Source organism: Sciurus carolinensis, chromosome 12 (genome assembly GCF_902686445.1).
Source record: "Sciurus carolinensis chromosome 12, mSciCar1.2, whole genome shotgun sequence".
NCBI classification, from domain to species: Eukaryota; Metazoa; Chordata; class Mammalia; order Rodentia; family Sciuridae; genus Sciurus; species Sciurus carolinensis.
The window spans coordinates 28,028,541-28,048,360 of NC_062224.1; the positions used below are offsets into that span (position 1 = coordinate 28,028,541).

At 35.4% G+C, this 19,820-nt stretch overlaps 1 protein-coding gene across 8 annotated transcripts in view; it reads left to right on the forward strand.

The window, feature by feature from the left end:
- Positions 1 to 19,820, forward strand: part of Trdmt1 (tRNA aspartic acid methyltransferase 1) — a 63,307-nt gene that overhangs the window by 27,391 nt on the left and 16,096 nt on the right. For 4 of the 8 annotated variants that reach the window (XM_047521395.1, XM_047521388.1, XM_047521389.1 and 1 more), the window contains exons 2-3: positions 13,536 to 13,645; positions 17,470 to 17,546. In XM_047521395.1, coding sequence (XP_047377351.1) covers positions 17,509 to 17,546 — 38 coding nt within the window. In that variant the 5' untranslated portion in view covers positions 13,536 to 13,645; positions 17,470 to 17,508. Of the gene's footprint in view, positions 1 to 13,320; positions 13,436 to 13,535; positions 13,646 to 17,469; positions 17,547 to 19,820 lie in introns of all 8 variants that reach the window. The other 4 variants (XM_047521390.1, XM_047521391.1, XM_047521392.1 and 1 more) reach the window with 3 other exon arrangements.

Here is a 19,820-nt window from a genome sequence, read left to right on the forward strand (position 1 = left end):
TAGGGCTAGGAAGAAAGATAGGGCACTCTTGTTAGTCTCAGAAGAAAAAACTGGGGGTTCCTTCTTGTTGTGACTGTCCCATAAATACAAATTTACTGAAGTAAAGTTGTTTTGAGTTGGGTGACCTTTCTGAGACCTCTCTAGCAAGGCTACTTGGCTTAGGAACTTGATCTCTGCTCTCCTAGGAGCTATGTGTGGGGAGTTTGAGGCCATCTGAACCAATTTGACAGTGAATGAGATAAAATCCCTAAAAGAAAATCTAGGACTATTGGTAGAATAAAAGGGGTCTGGGTACTAGTATCGCAGATAAATACCCACTTATCTTGTACCTCAGTAGGGTGCCCAGTACATGATAGGTGCTCTAATAAATATTTAGTGACTGCCTGACAATAAACAATGCTGTTGGTGCTATATTTAGTATGTCTGTAAGTTAAATGGAATTTTGTAGTGCAGCCTGGGAACTTCATTGTAGATATTTCCCAGGTGAAAATTTAACCAAAATGTTAAACCATCTACTTTAAAGTAAACTTTGAGATAGATATTAACACATAAATACAGACTTACTAAACACTTTTCAAGCCAGTGGTATTCTTAGGAACAGGATAACAGAGTAGTCAACAGTAATGAGGAGCTGACGTTTATGCACATATTCAGTTAAGACACTTATTGAGGGCCTGTTGTGTACCAGTTATGGCAGCATCTTGGTGTTGAGTACCTAGATGCATGACATATGGCCTGGGTTCTGTCAGATGTATGGTCTAGCGAGAGGCAGCATCCTGGGGAAAATGTGAACTACAGAATATGAAGAACATTCCAGACCCTGTTTTACACTGGTAGCTTTAGAGAAGGGCCCCTGGAGGACTTAATGCCTGCTCTGAGGGACAAATAAGAATGACCTAGAACAGAAGAGGTAGTGCCAGGGGTTAGGCAGTGTGGAACAGGTCTTTAAACTATATGCATAGTCACCAGGATTCAGAAATAATGCCTAATGGGGCACTGTACATAGTTTTTAATTATCTGGGGCAGTATGTGTGGTTGTGGTGTGAACTGGAAGAACATGGGTTCAATGGACAATGTTAAGAAAGTAGCCTGAGCATGTACAGATCATACCAAGGAGCTTGAATTTTATCAGGAAGACAGTAGTGAATTACCAAAAGACTTAAGCAGTGGAATGTTTTGATTACAACCAAGCAAGAACCCTGGAGAGTCCCATAAATACAAATTTACTGAAGTGAGTTCAGAAAAAAGAACAATTGATACTGTAATTTTAAAAATTGGTATTGTTTTACATACTGATATGTGTAGTTTAAAAATAAACTTAACCATTTAAAGTCTTTGAACATTGGCAGTCTCCCTTCATGAAGTTTCTAAAGTGCGAAAGCATTCTTGTGTCTTAGGGATAAACAATGTTGTTTTACTTTTAAAAAGCCTAGAACTCTATAAATTTAAGCCCTGCATATCAATTCCTGTAGGTTCTAGAAAAGTGCTTTGCACATAGTTGTCAGCATTTGTTGACTTAAATTTGTTGACCTGATCTAAAGAGGAAGTGGACCTGAAGTTCTTTTCTTATTATACACACATACCACATCTAAACAACCGAAGCATCTATTAGGATCAAATTTGAATGTCAGTGTAAGAAATTTCCAAAATAATAATGACAAAGTAGAAATTTCTTTCTTTCTCATGTGAACTATGCCTAGATGTGGAAATGTGGAACTGTTGTTGTGATGCCATCAGGTCATGCAGGACCTTACTTCCTTCCAGTTTTCTGATTTACCAGCCCTACAGAATGGCGCTCCTCTGCAGGGTTGCAGGGTGACTAGAGCTCCAGCCATACTCTGTTTTCTAAACATAGAGTAGAAAGGTCAGAAAGCACTCTTCCTTTTTAGAAGGCCTCCCAAGAATGTGATACATTGTGTATGTGTGCGTATCTCTTTGGCCCGAACTCAGTCATATGGCCATATCTAGTTAGAGAGTGTGGCATGGAATCCTTTTAGCTGGTGCATTGCCACAGTGAATAAATTTGATGTTAGTTATTGAAGAGAAGGGGGGAACTAAAGGTTGGTATATGCAAATAGTTTTCTAACACACTATCTTAGAAATCATATTTTGGAGTCATTAATACAGGGATGAAGCAAAATTCAGAGAGCACTATGGAGAAATTGGGAAGTTTTAAAATTCTGTAATAGGAAGATGATACTTGCTATTCACTTTCCACTGTATTTTAAACATATTCGGTATACTTAGTGTTGAGTTTGGCATATAGGTGAATATTGCTTAGGTAGTTTGAAATGACAGAAGAGACAAGGCCATGGAAGTCTGATGTCATCAAAAAACATGACAGTATTTCACCTGTGGTTCAACTTTGTGGAGTGGTATCACTTTCTCTTGTAATAGAACATTATATTTAGAAGAAAAAAATTAAGCATTTATACAGTGATACTATATTTCAATAACTGCAAATCAGTTTTTATCTGCTTTGTCAGGTGATATGGGAACAAAAACTTTATATTGTCATAATGTAACTATAGAGTTACTATTTTTATCCCTTCATAGTTTTTAAGATGTATTTGCTAGAAAAAGCAAATTGTTAGACAAACAACAATGAAGGAGCATTTCTCTCGCATAAGTTTTCCAGCTTCTAACCAGTGAATTAGAGAGAAGAGACCAAAATGTATGTCAAAAAATGGCAAGTAGTGAAAGATAATCTGAAGACCTATTCTATTCCCCAAATGTTCATAGAGTATTAGAGACAGGAAGTATCTGTAGAAGTTCTTTGTTTGGACTTCTTTCATATTTATATGTCTTCTTTCATATTAGACAAAACAAGTAATAAATATCCTGAAAGGAAACAGTTCTGTCCCATATCTCTCTTTTCTCTATTTCATCCCAATGTTTGATAGATAGCAAGGTCAGGAAAGTTTTTCCCTTCATCAGTGCTGATCTCTGGGATTTCATTTTAGTTTTTACTTATTTTTTTATAGTAGAGGCTAAAATCATCTAGTAATTGTCATTTGTGAAGATACCTCCTTATGTTACTCTAAAATCTTTAAAATATACTTCTTCTGAAATTAATTCCTCAGATGAATAGGTATAGCTCAAAATTTTCTCGTGGGTCAAATTTCTTTACTTTAGTAATAACAAAATAATAATCACTATTACTGTTTTTCTATTTAATTTATAACATCCTAAATAAATGCTAGGCAGTGAATAGGAATTTAATAATTACTAAGTATCTTCTATTGGTATTTTATAGACCTTATTTCATTTATATTTTATAGCATCCATATGGAAACTGTTTTTATGTGCATTTCATTGGTGAAGAAACTGAAACTTAGAGAGGATAAATAAATTTTCCAAGACTGGATCCAGAATTTGAACTTGAATTTTTCTGACTCTGCTTTTGCACTATACAGTGTGATTTCTACAAGACTTTAGTTGTGGTGAGCCTAATAACCATATGTAGTTTAAATTTAAGTTAATTAAGATGAAATTAAATTGGAAAATCAGTTCCTCAATTGCAACAGTCACATGAAAGTGCTTCATACCTATCCACATGTGGGTAGCAACTACCATGCTGGGCAGGGAAGATGCAGAACATCTCCATCATCACAGAAAGTTCAATTAGATCAAGTCGTTCTAGAGTTTTGAGTTGATTCTAATTTAAATACCTATATTTAGAAACAAATCTTTTTAGAAACCTGTATGCCCTTGGAAATTGAGACTTCCTGTATCCTCAGGCAGAAAGTATGGCAGCGTTGTGCAGTGTTCTGTGGTCCCTGATAAAAGTGGCTAATTGAATTACCTTCCCTCTTTGTATTTTTCCAAGGAAGTTTCAGTTCTGGGGTAGGAGGAGGTTGGGAGAATGAGTGAAAAGAAAAGGGACTTTCCTAGACACTTATTAGAAAGATTTATTGTGTCTTAATTTCCTTTCTCAAGATCCTCCTTAAAATTCATTGCCTCCTTTTGTCTGAATTGCACCATATTATCTGTATAACATCTTTATTCTCCATGCCATGTAGAATCCTTCAGTGTGCTGCTTTTTTTTTTTTAACATTAATTTGATATCTTTCTCAGCTCTGGTTTGTCTTTTGGTATTTTGTTGAAATATAATGTTTCAATTTTCTTAGGATGCAGTGCCAAGGACATCATCAGTTCACAGATCTCAAACATTTCCTATCTACATTTTGGCTGATGGTGTCTTTTATTTAGTCTGATGTTAGTAGCTAACACATATCTTGACCCCAAATAATTGTTTTCAGTTGACTATTAGCTAAACTTCTAAGAAGGTTTTCTAAGGAAATTGAATAGATCTTTGAAAAAATCTATTATTTTTATTTTATTCATAGATATGATTATTAGCAATTTTGAAATGCAACCCCCTTTTTAAGAACCAAGAAATATATTTTGCTAATAGTGATAAAAATTTCTACAATGATTTTAAACTCAGAACTCTTACAGGTCTGTTTGTGCTTTTATTCCAAAGTAAGCTGTTACTTTGGATGAAAGTAAATAGACTCATGATATATTCAACTGATCTCCCATTTCACAACTAGATGTCAGTGTTAACATACCTGATTAATTATCTCAGGTATGATTATAATGAGGTAATCTAAATATTTATTCAACCTATACAAGATATAGATCAGAAAATAAATGATAAAGAAGGAAAAGAATTTTTTTTTTATTTTTTTACGTTTACATAGGGTAATGATGTTTATTTTATTTTTCCCCTCCCCCCCACCCCTCCCACCCCTCTTACCCCTCTTTTCCCTCTACACAGTCCTTCTTTCCTTCATTCTTACCACTCTCCTTAGCCTAACTCTAAACCTAACCCTAAACCTAATGCTAGCCCCTCCCACCCCCCATTATATGTCCTCATCCGCTTATCAGCGAGATCATTCGTCCTTTAGTTTTTTGAGATTGGCTTATCTCACTTAGAATGATATTCTCCAATTTCGACCATTTGCCTACAAATGCCATAATTTTATCATTCTTCATTGCGGAGTAATATTCCATTGTATAAATATGCCACAGTTTCTTTATCCATTCATCAACTGAAGGGCATCTAGGTTGGTTCCACAATCTGGCTATGGTGAATTGAGCAGCAATGAACATTGATGTGGCTGTATCTCTGTAGTATGCTGATTTTAAGTCCTTTGGGTAGAGGCCAAGGAGTGGGATAGCTGGGTCAAATGGTGTTTCCATTCCAAGCTTTCTGAGGAATCTCCACACTGCTTTCCAGAGTGGCTGCACTAATTTGCAACCCCACCAGCAATGTATGAGTGTTCCTTTTTCACCACATCCTCGCCAACACCTATTGTTGCTTGTATTCTTGATAATCGCCATTCTAATTGGGGTGAGATGAAATCTTAGGGTAGTTTTGATTTGCATTTCCCTTATTACTAGGGATGTTGAACATTTTTTCATATATCTGTTGATTGCTTGTACATCTTCTTCTGTGAAGTGTCTGTTCATTTCCTTAGCCCATTTGTTGATTGGATTATTTGTATTCTTGGTGTAGAGTTTTTTGAGTTCTTTATAGATTCTGGAAATTAGCGCTCTATCTGAGGTATGGTTGGCAAAGATATTCTCCCACTCTGTAGGCTCTCTCTTCACATTTCTGATAGTTTCCTTTGCTGAGAGAAAGCTTTTAGTTTGAATCTATCCCAGTTGTTGATTCTTGCTTTTATTTCTTGTGCTATGGGAGTCCTGTTAAGGAAGTCTGATCCTAAGCCAACAAGTTGAAGATTTGGACCTACTTTTTCTTCTATAAGATGCAGGGTCTCTGATCTGATTCCGAGGTCCTTGATCCATTTTGAGTTGAGTTTTGTGTAGGGTGAGAGATAGGGGTTTAATTTCATTCTATTGCATATAGTTTTCCAGTTTTCCCAGCACCATTTGTTGAAGAGGCTATCTTTTCTCCATTGCATATTGTTGGAACCTTTGTCTAGTATGAGAAAATTGTATTTATTTGGGTTTGTGTCCATGTCCTCTATTCTGTACCATTGATCTACCTGTCTATTTTGGTACCAATACCATGCCGTTTTTGTTACTATTGCTTTGTAGTAGAGTTGAAGATCTGGTATTGCAATACCCCTGCTTCGCTCTTGCTACTGAGGATTGCTTTAGCTATTCTAGGTTTTTATTCTTCCAGATGAATTTCATAATTGCTTGCTCTATTTCTGCAAGGTACATCATTGGGATTTTAATTGGAATTGCATTGAATCTGTATAGCACTTTAGGTAGTATAGCCATTTTGACGATATTAATTCTGCCTATCCAGGAACATGGGAGATCTTTCCATCTTCTAAGGTTTTCTTGAATTTCTTTCTTTAGTGTTCTGTAGTTCTCATTGTAGAGGTCTTTCACCTCTTTTGTGAGATTGATTCCCAAGTATTTTATTTTTTTCGATGCTATTGTGAATGGGGTAGTTTTCCTAACTTCTCTTTCTGAAGATTCATCACTTATGTATAAAAATGCATTGGATTTATGAGCATTGATCTTGTAACCTGCTACTTTACTGAATTCACTTATGAGTTCTAAAAGTTTTCTGGTGGAATTTCCAGGTTACTCTAAATATATAATCATGTCATCAGCGAACAGGGATAGTTTGAGTTCTTCTTTTCCTATTCGTATCCCTTGAATTTCTTTGGTTTGTCTAATTGCTCTGGCTAGAGTTTCAAGGATGATATTGAATAGAAGTGGTGAAAGAGGGCATCCCTGCCTTGTTCCAGTTTTTAGGGTGAACGCTTTCAGTTTTTCACCATTTAGAATGATATTAGCCATGGGCTTAGCGTAGATTGCCTTTATAATGTTTAGGAATGTTCCCACTACCCCAATTTTTTCTAGTGTTTTGAGCATGAAGGGATGCTGTATTTTATCAAATGCTTTTTCTGCATCTATTGAAATAATCATGTGATTCTTAACTTTAAGTCTGTTGATATGGTGAATGACATTTATTGATTTCCGAATGTTGAACCAACCTTGCATCCCTGGGATAAAACCCACTTGATCGTGGTGCACTATCTTTTTAATATATATTTGTATGCGATTTGCTAAAATTTTGTTGAGAATTTTTGCATTGATGTTCATTAAGGATATTGGTCTGAAATTTTTTTCCTCGATGTGTCTCTGTCTGGTTTAGGTATCAGGGTGATATTGGCTTCATAGAACGAGTTTGGGAGGGTTCCCTCCTCTTCTATTTCATGGAATAGTTTGAGGAGTATTGGAATGAGCTCTTCTTTAAAGGTTTTGTAGAACTCGGCTGAGAACACATCTGGTCCTGGACTTTTCTTTGTTGGTAGGCTTTTGATGACCTCTTCTATTTCATTGCTTGAAATTGGTTTATTTAAGTTGTGTATGTCCTCCTCGTTCAGTTTAGGTAATTCATATGTCTCTAGAAATTTGTTGATGTCTTCGAGGTTTTCTGTTTTGTTGGAGTATAGATTTTCGAAATAGCTTCTAATTATGTTTTGTATTTCACTCGTGTCTGTTGTGATGTTTCCTTGTTCATTCTGAATTTAAGTAATTTGAGTTTTCTCCCTCTTTCTCTTTGTTAGTGTGGCTAAGGGTTTATCAATTTTATTTATTTTTTCAAAGAACCAACTATTTATTTTGTTAATTTTTCCGATTGTTTCTTTTGTTTCGATTTCGTTGATTTCGGCTCTGATTTTAACTATTTCCTGTCTTCTACTACTTTTGGTATTGGTCTGCTCTTCTTTTTCTAGTGCTTTGAGCTGTAGTGTTAAGTCGTTTATTTGTTGATTTCTACTTCTTTTTTTGAATGCACCCCATGAAATAAATCTTCCTCTAAGTACTGCTTTCATAGTGTCCCAGAGATTTTGATATGATGTGTCTTTGTTCTCGTTTACTTCTAAGAATTTTTTTATTTCCCTCCTGATGTCTTCTGTTATCCATTCATCATATAATAGTGTATTATTTAGTCTCCAGGTATTGGAGAAGTTTCTGTTTTTTATTCTGTCATTTATTTCTAATTTCAATCCATTATGATCTGATAGAGTACAAGGTAGTATCTCTATCTTCTTGTATTTGCTAACAGTAGCTTTGTGGCATAAAATATGGTCTATTTTAGAGAAGGATCCATGTGCTGCTGAGAAGAAAGTGTATTCGTTCTTTGTTGGATGGTATATTCTATATATGTCCGTTAAGTCTAAATTGCTGATTGTGTTGTTGAGATCTATAGTTTCTTTATTCAGTTTTTGTTTGGACGATCTATCCAGTGGTGAGAGAGGTGTGTTAAAATCGCCTAGTATTATTGTGTTGTGGTCTATTTGATTTCTGGAATTGAGAAGGATTTGTTTGACGTACGTGGATGAGCCAATGTTCGGGGCATAGATATTTATGATTGTTATGTCTTGCTGATTTATGCTTCCCTTAAGCAGCATGTAATGTCCTTCTTTATCCCTTCTGACTAGTTTTGGTTTGAAGTCCACATTATCTGAGATGAGGATGGATACTCCAGCTTTTTTGCTGTGTCCGTGTGCTTTTTCCCCATCCTTTCACCTTTAGTCTATGGGTGTCTCTTTCTATGAGATGAGTCTCTTGCAGGCAGCATATTGTTGGATTTTTCTTTTTAATCCAATCTGCCAGTCTGTGTCTTTTGATTGATGAATTCAGGCCATTAACATTCAGGGTTATTATTGTGATATGATTTGTATTCCCAGTCAATTGACTCATATTGTTTTTGACATGATTTGGTTTCTCCTTTATTTGGCTATTCCTTTAGGCTAGCGCCTCCTGTTGCTGATTTGCATCGTTGTTTTTCATCTCTTCCTCATGGAATATTTTGCTGAGAATGTTCTGTAATGCTGGCTTTCTTTTTGTAAATTCCTTTAGCTTTTGTTTATCATGGAAGGATCTTATTTCATCGTCAAATTTGAAGGTAAGTTTTGCTGGGTATAAGATTCTTGGTTGGCATCCGTTTTCTTTCAGGGCTTGGTATATGTTGTTCCAGGCCCTTCTAGCTTTTAGGGTCTGGATTGAAAAATCTGCTGATATTCTTATTGGTTTCCCCCTGAATGTAATTTGGTTCTTTTCTCTCGCGGCCTTTAAATTCTGTCTTTATTTTGTATGTTAGGTATTTTCATAATAATGTGCCTTGGTGTGGGTCTGTTGTAATTTTGTATGTTTCGAGTTCTATAAGCCTCTTGTACTTGGTTTTCCATTTCATTCTTCAGATTTGGGAAATTTTCTGTTATTATTTCATTGAATAGATTGTTCATTCCTTTGGTTTGTTTCTCTAAGCCTTCCTCAATCCCAATAATTCTTAAATTTGGCCTTTTCATGATATCCCATAATTCTTGTAGATTCTGTTCATGATTTCTTACCATCTTTTCTGTTTGGCCAACTTTGCTTTCAAGATTAAATAATTTGTCTTCAATGTCTGAGGTTCTGTCTTCCAGGTGTTCTATCCTATTGGTTATGCTTTCTATGGAGTTTTTAACTTGGTTTATTGTTTCCTTCATTTCAAGGATTTCAGTTTGGTTTTTTTTCAGTATCTCTAACTCTTTATTGAAATGATCTCTTGCTTCCCGTATTTGGTCTTTTAACTGTTTATTGGTGCGATCATTTAATGCCTGCATTTGCTCTTTCATCTCCTCCTTCAATGCCTGCATTTGCTCTTTCGTCTCCTCATTAGCTTCCCTGATCGTTTTAATTACGTACATTCTGAACTCCCTTTCTGACATTTCTTCTGCTGTGCTGTCATTGGGTTTTATTGATGTAGTATCTAGGTTTGTTTGGGACATTTTCTTCCCTTGTTTTCTCATATTGGTCAGTTGTCAGTGGGACCCTGAGATATTGCAGTTTTCCACTATTGGCTTATAGTGTCCCAGTAGATTTCCAGTGTATCACCTCCCAGCCTTCAGTAGCCTGATGTCTTGGAGGAATCTGATAAAGCAGCTCATCCGAAGAAAACTGCCCCTAGCCCCCTACTGGTTCCACGGTTTGGAACTGGCTCTGTGCGGAAATGCTCTCACTGTGGGCCTGCACCGTGCAGCTGGCCGTGTGGGAGGAGCCCACTGCCGGAGTGTGGAAGGCTACCTTGGGAAGACTCTAGCTGCCCTGCCTGGCTCCGCTAAGCCACCTCTATCTGGGCCTGCCACCCGGGCTGAGCTTTACCCAGTGGGCAGACTCACCCGTGGCTCTATTTCAGTCCGAGTCTCTCAATGCCTCCCCCTCTTAGCTCCTGGGTTCTGGAGCAACCGGGGGTGCAGTCTCCCTCTAGGCCGCCATCTTGGATCGCCCCGTGAAGAGAGTCCACAGCCGGAGTGGGCAGAGCCGCCTGAAGAGGTCTCCCGCTGCCCTGCCCTGATCCCTGAGGCTGCTTGCAGATCGAGGCTCTCCGCTGGTTCTTTGCCGGAGTACACTGCGCTGCAAGGGCTCCGGGACTCGGAGCCTGCTCTGGTCAGAAAGGCTCTCACTAGCGGGCCAGTTCCGTTCCGAGAACCTGGAGAAGGAAAAGAATTTTTAAAGACTGCTTATTTCAAAGTGGGATGATTAATTCTGTATTTGTATTTTAAAATTTCTCCCACTTATATATGAACAATTAAAATTTTTCATCTAGTTGATTAGGAAAGTCAGGAAAGTGTGAACTCGTATCTTTTTACTCTGCCACCCAGAAGTTCTTCCTGCAGCTTTCCCAGAAATGGTAATCAGAAAAAAGAAGGAGAGTTATTGTACTTCACATGTAAATTTGCCTTTTAAAATTCATTTCTCCTAAATGGAAGCATGGAATCTTTATCCTTTCCTTATAGATTCAATCTGACAATCTTTTAAAAATAACGTGTTTTGTGTTTCTCTAATTAGTATGTCCTACCTTTTCTTTTTCACATGCTTTCTGTTGATAAATGTGAAATCCAGAATAATAACTGAAATGTCATGAATAAAAGACAGGCAAAATAATAGATCAAAGCACTCTGTATCTCTCCTTCTACTGTATTACCAAAAGATCCTGATGGGTCCCTTTTCCTACTTCTCTTTCTCCTTTGAGTATTACTATTCTTGGATTATTTAAGTGAGAGAGCTCACATAGGCAAAAGTCTATAGAATTATATCAACTTTGACATTTTAAAATACATTTCAAAATCTGTGTATACCACTTACAGATTTTCAGAGACTATACATTTAAACTGTACTAGGAAATATCAAAATAACTTATCTTTGGAGCACAGTTTAAGATTTTGACAAAATGATAGACTTTCTTTTTTCCACTGTTATTATAAGTTTAACTTTTTTCTTAGAAACACACCCGTACTCCAAAACAAGTCTGTTTTGAAGGGCAAGTTGAATTAGTGTCAATGATGTCTTAGTACAGAATGAGCATCCCTAATCTGAAATCCACAGTACTCCAAAATCCAAAACTTTTTAATTACCAACATAACACCACGAGTGGAAAATTCTACACCTGACCTTATTCAATTGTACTGTCAAAATGCAGATTCACTGAAAGTTTTGTATGATATTATTTTCAAGCTATGTGTATGAGGTGTATATGAAACATAAATGAATTTTATGTTTATACTTGCTTACTATCCCCAAGCTATCTTACTATGCATATGCAAATATTCTGAAATCCAGAACACTTTCGGTTCTACACATAAAATAAGGAAAACTTAACTTGTATGCCAGTTTTTTTCCTAATGGAAATATCTTTTTAGCTTATGCAGATCCTAATTTTATAACAGTCTAAAATCTGTGCATCAATCCATTGAAAAAGTACTTGCTTATTGGCTTTAAAAATTCATTTTTTCCTGAGAAAGAATTTTCAGCTCATCAGTTTTGGGATCTCCATATGAAACACCCATTTGGTAGTTGTTTTTTGTCAGGTTTTATAACCTCCAGGCACATAATACAAGAACATAAATTAATTATTGATTATGGTATAGATTCAGCCCAACACTAGATTTTCAGTCTGTGAAAACACAAAAGTCATATTAACCAACTCCAGGCAATTCCTGTTTGCTATATATATTGTGGAAATGCAAGCAGACTATATCATGCTGATTAAAATGTATCTTATTTAGCAAAACAGTAAAATACTACAGTGAAGTTCACTTAATTCTATGTTCTCTTACAGTGATTAGTAGCTTAGTTCTTGATGTGAATTACAATATTGATATTTTGCAAATTAATTCATGGATACTATTTTTTTGTTGTTCAGAAGTCTTCTTTATCTGTTTTAAGATCTCTCTGATGCCTTTAAAAAGATAGAATTTATAACATTAAACTTAAACTAAGGTAGGAAACTAGTTATTGAATTAGAATTCAATTGGAGGCAGCTGCCCATGGTATTACTAACTAGACTTCAAAGTTTCCAATAAACTATAAATGAGGAGCAATGATCGTACTTTTCAGCAGGATACCTAGCTGAATCATATACCTAGCTAAGTGACTTGAGCCTAGAAGGTGCTTGGTAAACTTATTTGGATACATTTATATACCACCCCCACCTTTTCTTCTCTCTGGCTTCATCTCTTCTGGGCCTCAGTTTGAGGGAGCTCCTCACACCTTAATATTTTTCCCCTTTGTGATGTTTGGGCTAAGCTAAGCTATCCATTCATCAGCGAATGGTTATTAAAGAAATAACTGTTTGGCTCTACTATGTAATATTGTTATGTTCTCTTTCATGATTTTTTTTTTTTTGTCTCAAATACTTTTGTTTTTAAAATTCTTCACATTTACTCCTGATTTGGGATAGGATCTGCACATAATTGGGTTTATACATGTTTTAGGGATAAGGATCATAATTTCAAAACATAGCAGCAGCTACAGTTACAGAGTTCAAATTTTGACTGTCATTAAAGAATATGTTAAAATTTTCTGAATCTGAAATCATTTTGAAAATGCTTTTCTTCAGCAAAAGATAGATGGGCATGAAAACATGCCTTTATAATTGCTTCCCTTGTTCTTATATTCTCTCCTCGTCTGTCATGAGTTTTAGTCTGTGAATCTTTCACATTTGGACACCAATTAACTGTTCACTTGTAAAAACTTATCTGAACTTCAAGCAGGTAAATTTTGTAGTATGTCAACTATATCTCAAGCTATTAAAAAACACCTAAAAGCATTTTTAGTGGTTTTAAGAAGCAGCTTTATTTTAATGTGAGAAGATGAAGAACACATGGTAATTTATTTATTTAATGTTCCCAAATATTATGACTTTTAGAATATTCTACACTTTCCTTTTTCGATCTGTTTTAACATAGGAAGACTTCCTATTTGACTCATAACCATGTATCTTAATGAGAGAGAAAAGTAAATATGAGGTAATGACTAAAATTTGAATCTTATTTTTAGCATTGGAATGCTGTTACAGAGATGAATCAGAGTACATACTCAAATATTCTACTTCATGCCTGTTTCCTCCTTTCCTAGTTTTCCATTGAGGTCTGAAATCTGGCTAAATGATTGAGTAAGTAAGGAAATACACTGCTAATTTCTGCTGTTTTGACTCTGATGAGCAAACAATATTAAGATCTTTTCTTTCTGAGATATTCCATTTATCATTACAGAAAGCTGTATACCCGCACAAGTGGTAGCTGCCGTTGATGTAAACACTGTCGCTAATGAAGTATACGAGTATAATTTTCCTCACACACAGTTACTGGCGAAGACAATTGAAGTGAGTTATTATTCTTATTTCGTTATGTTTATAGCAAGGAAAACATGATCAAAAAAACTGCCAAATATTGGTTTCTGGTAGCTTAATTGGAAGATAAGTCATCTAAATTTAAAAGAAAATTACGAGAAGAAAGTTCATGTTTTATATTCTGTCAGATGATAGGTCACAAAATTGCACGCAAACCACTGTGTATCTTGTGTTCAATCAGGAAGGAAAGAATTGCAAGGGAGAAAAATAAACCCCATAATGTTTGATCATTGGTTCTTGACAGTCAGGAGAAGAGACACAAAAAACCCAACTCACAAGGCTGAAAGCTCCGTTGCAACCTGTGTATGCATCCTTCTCACCTTGAAGGTGAGAGCATGGATGAGGGGCAGAGGACTCCTCTTAGGTTAAATGGTTCAGCTGCTTTTTACCAACAACAGTGTGACCTCACATACCCGAATGGAAGCTGCCACTGCTTCTCCTCATCTTTTAGCAAACGCCTGCGTTCAAGTGGCCCCTATTAAAAAAATGAATAATAATTGGAAAGGAACCCAGTTTGAGGCTATACTTAGTAGTTTTTAAAGGAGATAAGATGTATAAATAAAAAAAGCAGAATATGCAATATAAAAATGATGGTAAGAAGCATCATTTCAAACAAGAAATGATTTCAAACAGGTCTCCATGATCTTCAAGCAGTAAATAAAATGTATCTTAAAATATCAGATAAATATAAGCAAAGAACAGTGATAAAATTTGAAAAGCATGAAGAGGTCTGGAAAGAAAGAGGAGCAAAATGAAACCATTGTAGAAATGAAGTCATGCCAGAGTAGAAAGAGCAAAGTAGACCATACTCTAAGTAGACGCTTAAAGAATGGAGCTTGAGAAAAATAAAGCAAAATAAAAGATCAGAATGTTGAAAAGTAAATGATACCTACTGAAGATAAAAATGATCCATGATAAATATAATCAGTGCTTCTGAAGAAGAGAGTAAATCAAATGGAGCAAAAATATTAATGGAAACAGATGAAAAATTTATAAAATAAAACATCCATCAATTCACGAACTGATCACTTACTCTAGCTAAGCAAGAGCTGAATCAAAGTAGAGAATCCAAGCTTGAAGCTGCCATGTTAGAAAGAAATGATGGTTAGAAAAAGGGTGAGAATGTTGTAAAGCTTTGCATTGTAGTGATTATAATGTCTGTAACTGGAGTGAGAAGGGGGAGTAAGACTCAAAAATATGTTTACAGCAGACAAATGAAGCTATCAGTATTTTAAAACATTATTTAACATTATTGTCAGGAACTCAGCAGAGCTGAGCCTTTGCCTGCTTACCATTATGGTATGGGTAAGACTCCAAAACCAAAGAAAATGCCTATGCCCTGTGTTCCCTGTGTCCTCTTGCATCAGTGTAAATGTCAGGCCCTTTCACTGTTGAGAGAACCTCTGGCATTAAGGGGAGGGTGAGGAGTGGAAAAGTGCTGGGCCCTGACTTTGGGGAGAACTGCCTTCAGGGTTTCCTTTTCCTTTCCCTGGAAAGAGTTCTTTGGCAGGGGATTTCTACCCAAAGCCTTGGTTGAAGAGACCTAGAAATGAAAGTTCTGGGATTATGTGAAGAGCATGATAGTTGAGGAGGGACTGAGATCACAACTGTGACTCCTTTTAGAAACTGCCTTCTATATTGACTGTGTGCCAGGTCTGGTGTGAGGAAAGCGGCTCTTCCCAGTGAGGCCTGCCTTGGAAAGCCTTTGTAATTGCCTGTGGTTAGGCCTGAAAAAGCACACATAGGTTTTTATCCAGGGGTAGAACGCCTCAGTCTAAAAGATACCTGGTGCTAAAACTAAAATCAGTAAGTTGTCTAGAGAGCAAGTGGGAAATTACTAGTCACTAGTGTCCAGACTTTATATGAGCAGAAGCCTCGTCTGCTATGTTCATTGTTGTATTCCCAGACCTAGCACCACGCCTGATGTAGAACAGGTACTCAGAAATATCGACGGGTTGATCTATGAATGTTGTTTTTTATTAGAGCATTATAATTATACTTAATATTTGGGTTCATTTTGACAAAAGAATACATGTAAGAAATTTGATTTCAACCTCTACTCTCCCCATTTTCCCTCCCCTCTTCCCTCCCTTTTTTCTCCCCCCTCTCCTCTTTTGATCCTCCTTTCACTCCTTTATTTATTTTTGATTGGTATTTTCTATACATAATAAAGGTGAAATTCTTTTAGGTATATATATATATATATATATGTATGTATATAAAACCTGATTTTGGGATATATATATATACCTGATTTTGTTAAATTCATTCCATATTTCTTCCTCTTTCCCTTTTTTCCTCCCTCCCCTCCCTCTTGATCTCCTCCTCCTTCTCTGTTGAGCGACCCTATATCTTTGTGATATGAACAACATATTGTACCTAAAAAAATGAACAAAGACATAACAGACAAATGCTAATAAAGGATAAAAGGGGTTTCAAAATTAGTATTAGATAAGATGGATTTCAAGGCCAAAATCATTTTAGAGTTTTAGAAAGTTACTTTATAATTATATTGGGTACAATCCTCAAGAAAGGTCTAATTGTTGTGAGTATATGTGGGTAAAATAGCATCAGGGTTGATAGGGTAGGACATGATAAGAAACACTCCTCAAAAAATTTTTATTGAGTCAGTATAATATGCCACAAAATAAGAAAACCATTGTCTTATGAATATAAACTTAGTAATCCTAAATAAAATATGAACAAAGAGATCAGAAGCACATTAAAGGAATAATATAGCATGACCAAAGTTGATTTTGTTTTGGAACTGCATTAGGTTAAAATTAGAAATTCTATTAATATTATTCAACATAATAATAATTGGAAAGAACAAAACTATGTCAGAAAAACCTTTGAGAAAAATTTATTTTCTTTTTCTGAATGTTTTTAATTTCTCCTAATAAAAATTAGAAAAAAATGAGTACTGCCTCAAGATACATGTCACTTATTGCCTTCTATATGTGTTATTGACCTTGAATATAATGGAGACAACTGACATGTTCCCAGGTTAACTCTTCACAGAACTCAGAGTAAAGATTATCCTGCTTCATCCATGTACTTGAACTTCCCAGAAGTGTGTTATGATTAGTAAGGGTATGGTTCTGGGCTGATCTCTTTAAATTTATAAAGATATGCACAAAGAGTGTTTAATAAGAGTTGGCAAATACTTGACTTGTGCTTCTCTTTATCTTCTGATATATAAAAAAGGAGCAAATTCAGGATCATTTAAATTCTCTTATGTATGGTCTTTTGAAGTGTTTTGACTTCACACAACTGCAAAATAATACAATAATTGTAGGTATCTGAAAATGAGCCTGTTTTATATATGGTGTTATTTTAATAGAGGCATACATGTTAGGGATAGACACTGATCTATCACATTTGCTAAGTAAAAAATTTACTGGTAGATAGGTACCTAAAAACTTCTTAGACTGTATGCCAGTGATCATTAATTGTAAAATAAAGTTCTCCATGTTTGATTCAGAAAACAAATCAGTGTTACACTTAAGTCATTATAGAGGAAACAAATGCTTAAGATGAAGTAAATTTTTGTTCTAGCTCTGCCTTGGATGACCTTGGGAGAGGCCACCTAATTTCCCACAGCTTTAGTTTACTACCTGACTTTCTCTTAAGATTGTTTTGGGAAGTTAGTTTTACTGAAGTTGATTTGAAAAGTTTTGTGTTATATAAACTTATGATTTTTGATATATTTAGTCATAATTGGTTAGTATTTTTCTTTCTTCCTCATTCTATCTGTGTTTTTATATTTGTTTTTTAACCAAATGTGCATTTTTTAGGGCATTACACTGGAAGAGTTTGACAAATTATCTTTCAATATGATTTTAATGAGCCCTCCATGTCAGCCATTCACACGGTATGTATAATACATATTAGTATGTATAATTTCTCTGTGTAGGAAGATCTTCTGCATTTCATAGTTTTGAAATTTTTCATTAATAATTTATTTCATATATTCAGATTTATAATTCAGCATTAATCATAAAGTAAATGACTATGATGGTCAGATGAGCACAATGATTTTATCAACAGTGGATATGCATGACTGTATCTGCCTAATATGAAACATTTATATCTGACCCATGTTAGTAAGCTTTCTGTTACTGTGACCAAAATATCGGACAAGAACAACTTAGAGGAGGAAAAGTTTGTTTGGAGCTCATAGTTTCAGAGGTTCAGTTCATGGTTGGCCAACTCCATTGCTGAGGGCATGAGGTGAGGCAGAGCATCATGGCAGAAGAAAGTGGCAGCTCAGAACATAGTGGCCAGGAAACAGAGAAAGGGGAAAAGGCTGCAGGGAAGATGCAGGGCCCCAGTGACACACCTCCAGCCACACAATTAACTGGTTACCATCCAGTTAATTCATTCAAAATATGGTAGATTGATTAGATCACAGTTCTCATAATCATTTTACCTCTGAATATTCCTGCATTAACACAGGAGCTTTTGGATGATACCTTATATCCAAACCATAATGTGGCCCGAACAGCCTTAATGTGTTTAAACTATTGAGCATTCAGAATATCTTTCTAATACTGGTTAATGAAAGTGAATTATTATAATGCACAGTAAAGTCATAATTAACTGTAAATCTCAAATGCTAGTCTAGCATGTATTTGTGTATTTTACATTTCTTAAAATTGGTATGTACATTTAATATTGATTTTTTTCATAGCTACATTATAATTTCATTAAATAATTAAATAATATTCATTTGATTTTATGTTTTAAGGACTTATATCATAAATGAAATCTTTTTTTTTTTTTTCTTTTTTGAATGCTGAGGATTGAATTCAGGGCCTTGCTTATGCTAGGCAAGTGCTCTACCACCAAGTTATGCCCACAGACCTTAAATGAAATCTTAACTAATTCATCTTCACTTAAATATTCTTAATAACAGTAATTTATTTTAAATACTAATAATAATAGTAATAATCATCCAAGTATCTTACATAGAGCATATCATTTAACAAGCTTATGGGATAGGCATTGTTGTTACATTTTATAAGTGAGAAACTAAGCCATAGAAAGGCTAAGTAATTTTCCTACAACTACAAAATTAGTGAATATCAGATTCAGGATTTATTAATCATTTTATACATTCCTGTTTTAATATTTGTACCTTTAAGTGAAAGAACATCTAATAAATATTCTGATTCAAATATTCTCATGATGAGTTTCAATAGCTCACTAAAAACTAATTCCCCAAGGATTTATTGTGCACCTGAATGCCATACTTTGTTTTTGATGCTTTTGTTCCTGTCCTTAGAGAGCTTATAGTTTAATGTGAATGAATGACTGGCAAATAATCATCTTATAATGTGATATAAATTATATACTAAAAAAAATATTTAATGTACTGAGAGAGCAAGCCTAGAGCAGAAAATGGCTTACTGTGTACTTGGAGACATTTTTGTGTACTAGACATTCTTTCAGAGATGTTGTCTGAGCTGTGTCTGAAAGAGGACAAGGAGTTTACCTGAGAAAGCAGAAGACGTTCCATATAAGGTGGTTCTAGGTATATAGGGTTAGGTGGGATAAACAAATCAGAATGCAGCCCTAGCACTGTGAAGCATCGTATATTACTGCAGTGGCCCCAGTATCTTCCCTGCTACCCACTTACCATAACTGTATTAGCCCAGCTCGGGCTGCTGAGGGTAGCAGTAACTGATTCTATAGTTATACTTTGAAACTCAGAGTGTGAAGAAACAAAGATTTCTGAGGAATCTGTTCAAATCCACTCTAATCCCTTTGCAAATTTGTCCCTCCTGACAGGAATGAGCAAACTAAGTGATGTCAAGTAACTTATTTAATATTATGAAAGCTAATAAGTACCAAGGTTTTAAACCCCAGTCCTTTGTTCCTGCTTTGCAGGCCCAATCCAAGTCTTCCTTTCTACTTGCCCCTTGATCATATTCTGAATTTTATTATGTGTAATTGCTAGCTCAGATACTACCTGTTTACGTGATCCATCTTGACCTCAGTTGGCTTAACCATGTTGCAACTCCTGCTTATAAAATAGTCTTCAGCTTAAGTCTGTGTTTACATTGGACAAGATTATCTAGTCTTGCTTATTATTTAATCTGTTTAAATGGTGATTATTACTGTGCTATCAACTCCAGGTTGCCAC